Below are 14,378 nucleotides of genomic sequence, written 5' to 3'. Positions count from 1 at the left end.
CGACGCCGTCACCTACAGCAACCCGTGCCAGCTCCGCGCCGCCAGCCGCCGCTCCGAGCGCCTCCGCCAGCCGCCCGTCATCCTCATCCAGCGCGGCGCCTGCGGGCACGGTGAGCGCGCCCGGCCCCGCGAGCCAGGCCGCGGCCGAGCTGAGGCGGAGGAGGGAGGTTTGGCGGGCCTGAGGCAGAGGGAAGCGGGGGCCGACGCTTTGCACCTGCTCTAGGGGCTTGGAAAAGTTCCCGCCGTTCGCAGCCCCGTGCGGAGCGGGCGAGGCCGCCCCGCTCTTACCCGCCTTTCTCCGGAGGTGCTGTGCCCCGAGGCCCCTGCCACCTCCCGCGGATGTTCATGACAGGGCGTCGAGTCATTTGTGCCCCTAGTCCCGAAGGAGGGGTGCGGCCCCCTGCCACCTCCCTCGGGCGTTGGTGAGGGGGTCAGGGGCTGCCCTGGGGAGGCAGATCGCATGAGGGGCAGGCTGGGAGGAGGCGAAGTCGGGTACGAAGCAGAGATGCCTCTTGTGGACCTGCCCCGGCTCGCGTCATCAGATGCGCTTATTTTGTGTCTTCCCACGTTTAGTTGGGAATCCCCAAGCCTGTGGCTGCTCTGCTTCTTCAAGGTCCCCAGATACAGCCCGGCTTCGGCGTGGTTCGCTCTGTGGCTGGCAGGCGGAGTGTGGGCTTTGCCTTGCGGGCTGGGACGTGGGTGCTTCAAACCATTCCCGTGTCCCTGAGGCCCAAGAGTGCATGAACTGGGGTATTTCTGGTCCCCGGCGGGTGCCAATGTGGTATTTATAAGGAGTGGTGGCCAGGAATATTGTGACTTGAAGAATGACTCTTCGGTTTCCCTCTTAGGCACTTCTGGAAGCTTTGTGACCAAAAAAAAAAGCTAGAAAATAAACTGTGACCCTTAACATTTTCGACTGTACATGACATTCTCAACGTCCGTAGGGGGGAAATGCTCTTGCTAATGCTCTTGTAGCTGGAGTTGATGCATCTTGTGGGTGGTGATGTAAAGGTTTCAGACAACGCTTAAGTTAATGCAGAGCTGTTGAGACATTTCAGAAAGATAGATGCTTGGTAGTTTATCAGCTATCCTTGTTAGGCAAGGAAGAAGTCCATATTGGATGTGAGCTTTTATTTTGGAAGTTCCAAAAGTGCTTAATAAACCGATCCACAGCTTCCAGAGGTGGCTCATAGCACTGAAACTCAGTCAGCACAGGGGTAAAATAAGTTAATTACATATGCATGATTAGGAGAGGATTAAAGAGTTGTCCTTGATTCTTGTAGGGCATTCAAGTTCAGTCAGAAACCAGAGCACGAATGCATTCAGTTGTTTTTTTTAGTTCACAAATTGATAGAAGGCAAAGAGATCCTGTGTTCAGTTTAAGAGCTAAATTTCCCCCTCCTCACTGCTTTTAGGAAAATCAAAATTTTAGGACTACAGCTTCTTTGGCCCATGCTGAGAGTAGAATTGATGCTTGCAGTTGGCTTGCGTTTTAGTACCCAAAAGCTCCAGAACATAAATTTAATCGCATTGCCTGATGTAGGTCTTGAGAAATGCTTTTGAAGGGTCCTGTAACGGTGTACTCTTTCATGAGGAAGGGTTGTGGAAAGTGTAATTTTGTAAAAGCAGATATTACTATATGGGTGCAGTATGTTTATATCAGTTAAACTGGCAGTGAGCTACTGTCACCCATCTCACTGGATATACTCTGGTCAATAATAATAGATTTATTAGTGGGTAAAGCAAACCGAAAAGCATATGATGTTGATTCCCTGCCACCCCCTGAATTCCCTTCAAAAAGAGCATAGCATTTAGTACAGGGAAGATAATAGTGCAAGAAATAACAAGGAGAATTCTGCACCCCTTCAACCCTGCCCCCACCCTCCTTTGACAGTATTACAGGTATTTATAGTTGTGTTGAGTCTGGCAAATTAGAGGGAAACTAACAGGCAAACGTTTAACTGAGCTGGGTAAATGTGCATGTTAATGTTATGCCAAAGTGGATTTAAATACATCTGAGTCAAATTTCTTTCACTGTGCACGTTGAAATCTGTTCTTTTCACACATAATTCAGAGTTTAAAAATGACAGAATTTTCTTCTCAAGTTAACAGCAGTAATAAAGACATAAGGTGTACGAGAACGGGTTATGTTCTTGTTTGGGGCAGAGAAATGCAACATTGAACCAGACCAGTGATCCCTTCTATTGTGGTCTTCAGTAGCTAGGAGCAGCTGTTTCTTGTATGCATATCCAAAAAAAAGAAGAAAATAAAAAACACCCGAGTAGGCAGATGTAGGATAAAATCTGTCCCCTGGAATAACCCCTAAATGATTCATCCTTAATCCCTAATGGTTCTAGATTGATTTAAAACCTGCGGTATAAACTTTTGTATCCATTCCAAACTACTCAGCACATTTTGGAATTGTGTGCAGAAAATTAGGATAGAAAATGGCTTAGTTTCTGAAGCATTAGTCATGCTTTTGTGAATCAGATCCTGTTCTGTTTGAGACCAGTCAGTCCCCTTGGTAAAAAAAAAATAAGGGGAAACTTAAGGTCTCTAACTCAATAATTAACCCTTTGGTTTGGCAGAAGAAAGTAACAGTTGACAAGGTTCTTTGGGTGAATCTGATATCTTTTATTAGACTTACTTAAATAGTTGGAAAACATTTTTTAGCATGCTTTCGGGTTTAAAAACCCTTCATCAGGCTGAGGAAGTCTCTGCAGTTGGTGTGTGCTCATCTCCCCTGTAATATTTTAATTAAATATATACTCTAAGAGACTTAGTGCATGTACATGTGCGTGTCTGTAATACTTCATGTATATAAAATATATACTCTAAGAGACTTAGTGCATGTGTGTGTAACGGCTATGCTGTGAGTCAGAATATATATATTTTATAGCATAGCTGTTAAGTTTTTCAGAAGAGAGGCGCAGTGGGTCCAGAACTAGCAGATCTTCACTTTTTCGTTTATGCAGCAAATACAAATATGTACGTCTCTGTTTCTCGGTTTAAAAGCTATATTGTGTTCTATTGGAACATTGTCTCTACTAGTTAATGTCAGCAAACAATTAAAGCTTTCATTGCCCCAGTTTCCTGATCTGCAGCACAATATCAGCCTTTGTGATTGTATTTGCAATTCATGAAATCAATATTGTTGTCTCATGGTCTTCTTACAGAATGCTCACAGAATTTGGGTTATGTTTGAGCTGCACACCAATTTATGTCATAAAGATGAAGCATAGGCCTGGATTAACTCATTTCACAAGCTTACATTTTCAGTAGATAATTGAACATTAACTTTACAAGTAAACTGTCAATAGAAAGCATCAGATGTTTGTTTGGACAACATTCTGCTCTGGTGCTTTGTTTGATGTCTGTGTGTGTGTGTCAGTAAGAACAAAAGGGAAGTGCTCGAAAAGCAGACCAGTAGTCTGACATCTCATCCCTGGCACAGAGCAAACATTGCTGCAAGCAGATTTTGTTTTTCAGATGTAAAGAACCCAAAATAAAGAGTGAGATTTGAGAATAGTCTGTAGGTCCCCTGGAAGGGAGGAAGGTGGAGCCCTAGTTGATAAAAAGCATCACCTCATGTGTAAGTCAAAAAATGTAGGTGTTGCTCTGTATTTTAGTTGGATCTCATTTCTAATGAGGATGTTTGTACTTCTGCAAAGCAATGTAGGGTTTGTATAAATTAGTGCAGGAAACACTTAAAAAATATTGGTGAGTATCAACCAAATTGGTTAAGAAGAATTGGTACAGGAGATACAAAAGGGTCTCTTTCAGAGAATACAAAAACATTTCACGTTATTTTTGGTCACGCTAGTAAATTCCATAAGTCTGTAAAGCCAACAGTCAAGTACTATTTTTAAACTTGAAATCTTCTGAAGATATGCACTTTTTACTGCAGCAAACAGTGTTTCCACCAGTTGTCTTTCCCAGGAAACCATTTCCCTGGAAATTCTATCCCAACTTTAATTTTGTAGGATGTGCTATTGGCACTTCTGTTTTGCTTTACCCAGAAGCCTCAGATTGGAAATGAAGTTTGCCTGTTGGTATGGGCACAGGGGCAAGCTTTGTGGAAGAAAGGAAAGAGAAATGGTCCATATTTATATCTTCTTTCTTTTGGTTCATGGGTGATTGTAAATATTCATTTACATATGCAGAATAGTCTAATTGCAGTTTCATTAAAACTTGCATATGTACTAGCCTTTTCAGGGTTATAGTACTTCTATTTCATATACAGAAATTCAAATAAGATGGCTGTCAGAGGATGCTCAGGATCTAGGTGTCACAGTGATCTATCTTAATTTTTAACAGTCATCAGTTATTCCATACTGTATATTTATACAATGCAAATTCTGCTCATTGTTTATTTTAAGTGTGTTGCAGTCCATGATAAACACTCTTTGGCCTATGGCCTATTTGCCATTTATAGTTGTTAATTTAGGATATCTGTTTCTCCTCTAGAAACCGCACATTGAAATACAGTTTTTGCCATGGGACTGTGTCTAAAAACATATCTGTAGAACAGAGGTGCCCAACCTTTTGCTGCCGCAGGCTGGATGAGTTGTGTGGGGTCCGGTCATGTCAGATCCAGTCATGTGCTAACCCAACCCTGTATGCAGCCTGGCACCATGTGCCCTGATCTGCTTATGGAATGACCTTATAGACCAGCTAACCATGTACTACTGCAGCGGGTCTCAACCTTTTTTGTACCAGGACCCGTTTGTAAACATTGGCCAGTCTCAACCCAGTGCCCCTCGCTTCCAACATGCTGCCCCCTGCTCCCTGGCCACAGCCCCCCCAGTGTGTGGGGTGGGGCAGGGATTAAATCATCGAAAACGATGGTTGGAAGGGGCCTCAGGAGGTCAACTAATCCAGCCCCCTGCTCAAAGCAGGACCACCCCCAAGTAGCTCTTTGCAGGCTGGAACTCTGCTAGCCAGCCAGGGAAAAGCCATTTTTAAAGTTTTTTTTGCGATCCTTTCATATATCGTTGCAACCCACTTTTGGGTCATGACCCACAGGTTGACAAACACTGCAGTAGTGTGTATAGGGGCATGTTATCTAGCCCACGAGGCTCCCCATGGTTCCAGAAATTTGAAATCGGGGAGCAGGAATGAATGCCTGGCAAACCACGGCCCAGCAGTCACAGCCAACCATGGTCAGAATTTCCAGCCAGAAGACAAGTAAGGATACCCCTGCCCCCCAGGCAGAGTAGTGGGCCAAACCCTGCGCTGCTGCAGGCTCTGATGAAGAAGCTGTGGCATCTCCACGGGGCATAGGTGTCTGGCGCCTCTTGAGTTGGTGGGGGGGAGCACATGGCCCCCACTGACACAGTACCTGGGTGGGTCCCCTTGTGGCCAATCCTGCTGGCCGGGGGAGGACCAATCTCACTCTCAGTAAAAGTGGTCATGCCACTTCCGAAAGTCCAGCAGCCATTTCCAGAAGCTGTGCAGCCACTTTTGCTGGCAGCTGCGCTCACTGGCCGGCGTTTGGAGGGGGGTACTGGTATTCCTGCCTGTCCCCCTGCCCACTGGCTATTCTGGGAGCACAGCCTGACAGGTGGTGCACCAGCACTCTCAGGGGGTGCGTGTGCACCCCCATGCACTCCCTACGCGTCACCCTTGCTGCCCGGCTCTGGGGAGCCACAGTATGCCAGTCCGTGGCCACTTCCGGTCCAGCAGCCAACCATGTTGCAGACCAGCAGCTGACCTGCTGCGGCCTGGGGATTGTGAATCCCTGTTCTAAAGTAAACCCTGGAAGCTAGTCTAATTCAAAAGAGTAAGGTTTGGAAATTTTTAAGGACAAAGGGAACTAGGAGCCAGAATAAAAGAAGGCATGCCAAGAGAAATCTTAGGAAAAGCCAAGCTAGAGAGAGAGAGAGAGCGCTCTGACTGAGCCTTGTTTGTTGAAGTTACTGTTAAAGGAAACCCCTGGAAAGAAGTATGATTGAATTATGTTTGTTGTAAGTACTTGTTAGGAGCAGGAAGGGAAGGCTACCGGCATCTGACTAATTAGCATAGCTAGCACTATAGGTACAAACACTCTCTTTCCTATTAAAGCACCTCTGAAAAGCATCTGCAGTATGTATGACCTTACCTAGTGCACATACATACACATACATAAACTGTCTGCACTTAACGGTGTGCATATAAGTGGAGTACATGCTATTTACTACATGGTAGTTTTTAATAAGCTACATTGACTTACTCCTATGACATTTTAACAAAGAGAAATCCTCACTTTTGTATAAGCATAATAAATATCAGCAGAGAGTTCAGATAGTTATAGGCATCAGAAAACACAGGGGTGGCCAGCTCACAGCGTAAGTGCCACAGGTGGCATGGGTAGCCTTTGTGTGTGGCATAGGGCAGAAAGCAGAGCAACAGATCAGGCAAGGGAAGGGGACTGGAGTGGCTCTCAAGGAGGGTGCAAGGCTTACCGTGTGGCACCATACCCCACTGAGTGAGGATGATTATTTAAATCTTCTCTGTCATACTTACAGGGGGCATGTCTACACATTCATTAATGTGCCCTAATTATGATAAATTAAGTTTAGTACCTGTAATTACAGATACTACCTGAATGTGCTGTAATCAGTGCTACTGCACACTTTTTGGGTTGACGCTAATGTACAGTAGAGTAATTTGACTGCGTATTAGCATATTGGTGTAGATTTTGTCTACCACGCTAATGTGCAGTAGAATTAGTCTACTGCGCTTGAAGTGTCTTGTGTAGATGTGCCCAGGGTCACTGAGGAGGGGGCTCTTACACTGAAGTCAAGCTCCAAGGCCCAGTTTTGACTAGGATGCCATTGGATTGGTTAGTGTACAAGAAATACAATACTGCTGGTTGTAGGTTCTTGTTCTAAAGGAACATTAATATACAGTACAATAAAAAATAACATGGTAAATGCAATGAAATCTCAGTATCCTGTGGCTGCTATCTAGATACTGCAGAGATGGTGCATTAAAATGCCCAAAACACTCACCCTGAGGTACCAGAAAGTTTGCCTCTCACTGCTACTCTTTCCAGCGCAAATATTTTTCTGGTTCTTACTGGTCCTCATAGCAGGATGTGGATCACAGGGAAGAAAATTGTAGACTTTTGGAGACAGCTTCTTAAATAACCCATTTTTCTCCGCTTTGCTTCTCCTAGCAGGCATTAGCAGATATTTAGGCCAGTGTGCCCACAATTTCATTTCCTTTTCTAATATTCCCATGGCAGTCGATGAGAATATTGTATGTAGTACGGATGAACTGAAGTTTCTATTTAACATTTAAACTATGCAGGAAGTTCCTTATGAGGCCTGTAAAATATCAGCATTCCTCTGGTACTCTTTACATGGGAACATGAATACTTCATATTTTGTACGGTTCTTAACCACACTTACCGCCACACTTACCACTGCATCCATTCCCTGCCATGGTGCTTTATGTAGTGCAGTTAACATCTGTCATTGGGGGTTCTTTTATTCTCAGTGTAGAGTGCAGAAGTGTCCCTGGTTTATAGAGCAAAAGATGATGAGGTTTCAGGTAGCTTCATAAGCTTTGAACTAATCCCCTCCCCCCACGCCAAAAAAAACCACCTTTTTCTTTCACACACACAGACTTTACCCCATGTCTTTTTCTAAGTTTTATAAACTCTTTTCAACACATAATCATTCATGTGAAATTGGAAATGGAAGACAAGCCTCTTTGGGTGAACCTGATATCTTTTATTAGACCAACTTAAATTTAAGTTGGTCTAATAAAAGATACCAGATTCACCCAAAGCACCTTGTCTGCCTATGTCCTTAGATCAACATGGCTACAACCTACACCCCTATAACACTGGAAATGGAAGACATTTATCCACCACTCAAATCTAGTTTTGTTCATGCTGACTGACTTGACATTTGGAAGTGTACCAGTTACAAATGTTGTCCAAATAACTCACTATAATCATCTGTCAGAAAAAAAAAAGACTTAAGTGGTCAGCAAGCCATGTGTCATTAGTTCTGAAAACTTTGAAAACAACAGAAGCATGAGAACCGTGCAACAAATGATGGGAAAGAACAGTCAATAGAACTGGTTAGATTCCTTAGCATATAGGACTGAAGTAGCAAGATGGTTTTGGGAGTGGAAAACATTGCACAAACCAATGGTCAGGACAGGAAGAGAAACTCAGCTCAGAAATCTGGGAAGGTCAGGAACCTAGCCAGATATTTATCAAGGGGAAAGCTGATATTGTTTTTGTGAACTGAGCTTTCAGCTGTTTCCCTGAAGATAATAATAGCTGTGTCTTAGCATTTCTGGAGAGTTTTTTTATGAGAATGCTACAGGTTACTCAGTGTAGATGTTGGTAGGTCACGTAGCAGAAACGGGTTGTTCTGAATGGTTCTGCCAGGTACATGGGAGCTCTGTTTGGGGCTTTTGACAGAGACCAGTATCATTTTGAGCTGGTTGACCAGGGCTTTGTTCAGGATTTTGTAATTGATATGTTGGAGCAATGCCCATTACCAGTTCTTAATATTCTTGGGATTGCCTTCCTTTGCCAGCAGTTTGAGGACTCTCAGAAGTATCCCCCTTCGGGCCTGTCTTGGAAGATGCCCAAGAGGTCCAACCTGAGGAGGGGCCCAAAGTTCTTGTAGAGATTGATGGGTATTCTGTCAGGGCCTGGCATTTTCTGCATGGTTAGGCCTTCAACAGCAGCAGTCAGTTCTGCCAGGGATAGTTCATGTTTGAGCTTGTCAGTCTCCGATGCAGAGGGTTTGGGATGCCCTCCTGCAGGTGTGGAGTGGCCTCTGGGTGAGGAGGCTTAGCTGCAAACAGCTCCATGTAGAAACTAATGTCATACTCTTAGGTCTCGGCAGGGTCTGTGAGCACCTGCTCCAATTGGGCTGTAGCATGGCTGATGATTTTTTTCCTCTTTTTTTGTGTGAATCTGTGCACTTTTTCTTTGGATTGAAAAAGAATTGGGTAGGGGCACCAGCACCTGTGACTTTTTTGGAAGCAGGCCCTGGCTGTACCCTCTAACAGTTCTCTTAAGTGCTTTCTCTGGTCCTTGTGGCTCTCATACAGCCCGCAGTCCTTACTGGCATGCCTCAGGGAAGCCACAAGCTCCACTATGTCTTCATTTAGTTCTTGCATGTTGCAGCGGCAGTCTTAGACTACCTGCTTTGTATTTTGTTGACAGAAAGCTTTGATTTGTGCTTTCCCCATTTCCCACACTGTTTCCAGGAGGAGAAGTCACTTATCAAGGCTACCCAGGTCTGGCACATGTCCATGAAGCAGTCTCAAAAGTGGGCATCCTGAAGGTGGCTAATGGTCAGACACTAGTAGGGTGCTTAGCTGCAAGTGAAGTCAGGAAAACCCAGTTCGCACCAGGCCAGGTGGTGATCTCAGAGTCCTGTTAGCACAAGTCGGATGCAGTGCAGCAGAAGTGGGTGGTGTTCAATGATTTAGAGATGATCCAGAGAAGCCACTGCTCATCTTCACCCATGTATATTGCCTTGTGTTAGCACAGAGGTTTTGCTATGCATTGGATAGAGTTCCTGTCTGTACAGTGGTCTGCACTGTTGAGCGGTGGTGGATGGGGCTCTGGGCCATTCCTGTCAAACCTTGCCTGAAGGGTGCAATTAAAATCACTCCCAGGGATTAGGAGGTTGCTATCATCAGCTGCAGTCTGTAAGAGATCAGTCAGCATTCTGAAAATGTGCACCATCTCACACCCTTTGTTAGGCATTAATTAGGATGAGGTGGCACCTCTCCAAGTGGCCTAGAACATTAGTAGGTGACTGGGGATGATTTCTTGGGCGACCACTGCAGCCAGTTTCAGTTCAAGAAAGATGGCACTGCTGGTGGTGGAGCTTGTGCCGTGGCTCAGGAAGGGTCTTTCCCTTCAAGCAGCATGCCAGTCTGCTTCACTGGTCCTGTCTGTGTGTGTTTCTTGTGATAAGGTAAAGTCCAGTTGTATTTGGTTCAGAAAGTCGCTCACTTTCTGGGGCTTCTGCATCCATTTGTGTTGAATGAGCTAGTGGTAAAGGTCAGCATTGTGAGAGGTTTGAGAAAGTGACAGCAAAGGCAGAAGGGGACGATGGAAAAGGAAAGAAGAGCTGTGAGTCGGAAAAGAGCTCTGAAAGTTGCCCTTGGCAGTCAAGGGGTTTCTTCTTTACTGAGCTACCTCTTGGGTTTCTTTTTCATAACACAATGCACTGAACGGGATAACTTTTTTTAGTCTAAAATCATACAGTTTGGTTGCTTCTATGGCTTGCAGTTTCTTTGTTGCACTATAAGCTAAGGCTAGGAAAAGTTTGCTGTTAGGGAACCATTCAGGTAATTGGCTCTCAACCTTCCAGGATCCCTTGGTTTCATTGAGGAACCTAATAATGTTTTCAAGAGAGGAACCTTCCCTGAATGTATCCCCTGAGGAAGTATCAGAGAATTGGTGGTTCTTTTGCAAGGGAGCACATCTCCTACCACGGGAGGATCATCTACCTCTGAAGCATGGGCTCTTGAACATATTGGGGTCACCAGAGCCTTTGTGTTCCCCTTCTTTCCTTCTGTCCTTGGGCCCTGAATCAGTATCCAGTTCAGGGCAGGAGCAGGTAGGGGCTGAGTCTTGAAGGGGAGTCACCTCCCTGGTGGGACTGTCAGCATCCTCCCCTGAACGTTATTTTTCCTCAGGGGGATCTTTGAGGTTTCTGTTAAACCTAGCTCTCTGGGGGGCCTTATTTTCCTGGGTTGATGCTTCTGGCTTTCAGTCTTGCTTCCATTCTGTACCTCTCGGGGCTGGGTTGGGGGAGTTTAGCTCCCTAGCTCAGCTACCTCCAGGTTGAGAGGGAAGTCCTGGGGTGATTTTGAGCCAGCTGGGGCAGGTTTTTTCTGCTCCTGGGGTTCAGTTGTAGCAGTAGGAATTGAGATTTCTCCTGAATGGGTTGGGTGGATTAGAGGAAAGTTTGCCTCCCTCATGCCAGTAGCCCCTGCAGAAGCAGGGGTGCACTGGGTGAGAGGCTCTGTTCCTCTCTTCTGTCCTTCATGCTGAGTTGGGGTAGGGTTGTCCTCCCCCTCTTCGATGGGGTCTATCTTGCCACAGCCTGTTTTCACCAGGCACTGACCTGCCAGGTGAGTGGAGCTACTGTGGCAAAAAAAAATGTGGTGTCTTCTTTGAAGAGATATACCAAGTACTGCTGCTCACCCAGTGTGTCACAAGGTGTTTTTCAGGGAGAGAGAGAACGAGCTATGAGAAGCATCTCATTTAAATTTGGTCAGTTTGTGATTCTTTCCCATTCTGGTTTTTCATCTCGGCGGGAGGGGTCGGGGGTCAGGAGCAGTTCTGGAGTATCTCTAGGCTTTCCTTCAAACACTACGGTCATTATCAACAAGTGAAGCTTGGGAACCAAGGTTAGACCTCTTTTTTCTTAGATCTTGAAAATTAAGAACACCTGGGAACTTATAGGACAATATGTATGTGAAAAACAGGAGCATGCAGCAAGGATTTTAAGTTAAATTTGAATGTGGTAAGGCCGTTTACACCTTCAGTGGTTAAGGAAAATGTTTTGCTGTCCAAGAAATTGGAGAACTTGGAAAATAATTTTACAAATAACTTGTGTGTGCTTAGCATGAAAGAGAAATAAAAAGTATGGAAGGCATTCAAAATCTCTGAATTTTTTGTTGAAGATAAAGTTTGAGCCACTATTCCCTCCCACAAGTTAATAGGGCCTCTAGGATCTCTGGCTTGCCTTGGTGATAGTACAAGTACCGGGGGGGGGGGAGGGTTATACGTATTTGGGTCCAATACGAAAGTGAATAGACTTTATTTTTATTTTATTTTTGTGATTTTGTTCAGAACATTGCAAAAGAGAGGAGCTTTTTTATCTACATTCAGGCACATGCATTTCCTAATTCAGGTCCAAAAATCCTGACTTTCTTGTAATATAGGAGCATAATGATATATAATATTGACTTATGCCAGGTGAGGAGCTGGTCTGTAACATTTACAAATAACAAAAAAGGGGAAGAGTGTCAGTACTGTGATAAATGGCACAGGTAATTAATTGAGGTATGACGAGAATCAGTGAAGCATAAAGATTTTTTGTTCCCAACATCTACAGTGTCCCAATTGCAGTAGATGACTTAGGCAGCCAGGCAAGGGGTGCCTTGAATTTCTGCGTGGTTATAGCACAACTTGCTTAGAGGTCAGAGCCACTGACTCCAGTTCACTCCACTTCTGTGCACATCAGATAAGTGTATAATTAATTTAAATGTAGGACTATTCCCCCTCTACCTTGTAACAAATTATGGTTATCTTCATGAACAGGTTAAGTGTATAGAGTCTTTCAGCTTCACTGTGTTTTGTAATTTAACTGTATTCCAATTAACTTCATACTAACTGTTATAAATAGTTACAAATTGTACTCCAAGAAATGGTGAAGAGGAAGCAGCTGTCACAGGGCTGCTGCTAGAAAGGCTGAGAATGAAGGCACCTAGTCATTTTCCCAGCTGCTAATACCAGAGCACTAACAGCACTGTGTACTTATGTTTGGATAAGACCATACCCCAGGAAAGGAATAGACTTTTTCAGGTTGTGAGACTATGTACTTAAATGGAGTCCACTGTGCTTGGTTGTGCAACTCCTTATGAATCATCTGCCAAGATTATTATTTCTGCAAAATATAACTTGTAAACAGAATAGTCAGACCTATGCATTGGGGCCCTATCCTGCAAATATTCACAGGCTTACCTGTACCATGCATATTTGACATTAATGAACCTATTTGTGGTAGTAAAGATATGAGGCTACAAGTTCGGATGATTGGTGCCTTACCAAATATTGGTAGGGATTTGTCACAGACATCGAGTTCTAGTTATGTACAAAAGTTCTAAAGCCATTTTATGGCATCTTTTTTTATTAGATGTTGAGAACCTTTGAAACATTTTGTTGGTCTTATTTCATCTCACCAGGCATTTGGTAGCAGAGGTTGAAATCCAGCTCTATGGACTTGCACAGTGTTTCCACAATTAAATATTTGTAAGAGGTCACTAATGTAAGGGATGTAAAGGATAAAATACCACACAAGGCATCCATGTCTAGAGTCATTTGACAATTTGAGACTTATTTTTCAGTTCTTGTTGAGTTCAAAGCATTTTCAAGGTCAACATCACCATCCCAGTTTGGGGAAATATAAGGGGAAGTTAATTTTTTAAGCTCACCCAGCAGGCTAGTGGTAGACCTGGGATGAGAACCCAGGCCGTATGTTTCCCTGACCGGTGCCTGGATTGGCCAGCTGCCTCTCTGCTTGCCATTACTTTATTTGTTAAATTTGTTAGATTTTCTGTAGACAGAATTCATGACCCATTAATTTTTGCAGCAAGCAGTGTAAAAGGATGTGATTTATAGAGATCAGTGTTAAGTAATAAACAACAGTCATCAGGAACCCGATATTGTTGGGCATTTGTGCTACTGAAGGGATGACTAAGAACATACAGTGTATGGCATTTCTGTAAAATGGGTTTAGTTGTGGGTCTTCTGTATTCCTCACTTACCTTTCAGTTTTGTGCATGTCCCTGAACTGCTCCTGCTGTGAAGTTCAGACTGAAATTACTAGGGCTGTGTGAAGTTTTGGTCCCTGATTCGCTTTGGTGGAGCTTCAGCCTGATTCGGTGGTTCTCCGAATCTGAATCTCTGAAATGAATCAGGAGACCCTTTAATTTCTCCGAATCGAATTGGAGCCCTCTGAATCTATTCAGAAAGATTTGGTGATTCAGACATAGACACGGCTTTAAATGTAGCAGGCAACTCGTCAACACTGAGATGCTGGGGTGGATGGAGCATCCCACAGGAGCACAGGCGGCTCCCCAGTACGCTCGGCAGCAGACCTGGAAGTGCTTCTGGTTTACTTCCGGGTCCACTGGGAAGTGCGCAGAGGGGACCCCTGCCTGCCCCCCAGCTCGGCGACTGTTGCCTCCTGGGTCTGTGGAGGCACCTGGGGTCCCCCCATGGCTGATTGCCAAGACAGGGTGAGTGGCTGGGGGGGGGCTCTGTGCTCTCCTGTGCACTCCCTGGTGGACCCGGAACTGTACCGGAGCATGCAGGGGGCACCTCCCTACTCCTGTGGGACTCTCCATCCCCCCCCATCATCACACCATTCACAAGGCATGCCTGGTACCTTGAGGTATGTAGAAAAAACGTTTAAAGTTGTGTCTATGGTCAACTCGCTGATTCTCCAAATCAGCATTGAATCTTCAGGTTCAGCTGAATTGAATTGGGACAATGATCCAAATCAACCAGTCGAATCACTGTCCCCCAATTCTTGCTGAATATGGCCTGTTTTGCACACCCCTAGAAACTACCTTTATATTTTTTCCCATTATTTTCGCTAGAGGCAGGCAAGGAG

The 14,378-nt window shown here is 44.7% G+C and overlaps 1 protein-coding gene across 1 annotated transcript in view; it reads left to right on the top strand.

The window, feature by feature from the left end:
• Position 1: 1 nt before the first annotated feature.
• The window catches only part of HTRA1 (HtrA serine peptidase 1), a gene marked incomplete at its 5' end in the record, with an annotated part of 55,285 nt that continues 40,908 nt past the window's right edge, over positions 2 to 14,378 (top strand). Inside the window, one exon of the mRNA XM_019555461.1 lies at positions 2 to 110. Coding sequence (XP_019411006.1) covers positions 2 to 110 — 109 coding nt within the window. The remainder of the gene's footprint in view (positions 111 to 14,378) is intronic.

Source organism: Crocodylus porosus, unplaced genomic scaffold (genome assembly GCF_001723895.1).
Source record: "Crocodylus porosus isolate Cpor-Errol unplaced genomic scaffold, CroPor_comp1, whole genome shotgun sequence".
Lineage (NCBI taxonomy): Eukaryota > Metazoa > Chordata > Crocodylia > Crocodylidae > Crocodylus > Crocodylus porosus.
Note: the sequence above shows the minus strand (reverse complement) of the source record. Positions and strands in the feature narration are given on the sequence as shown.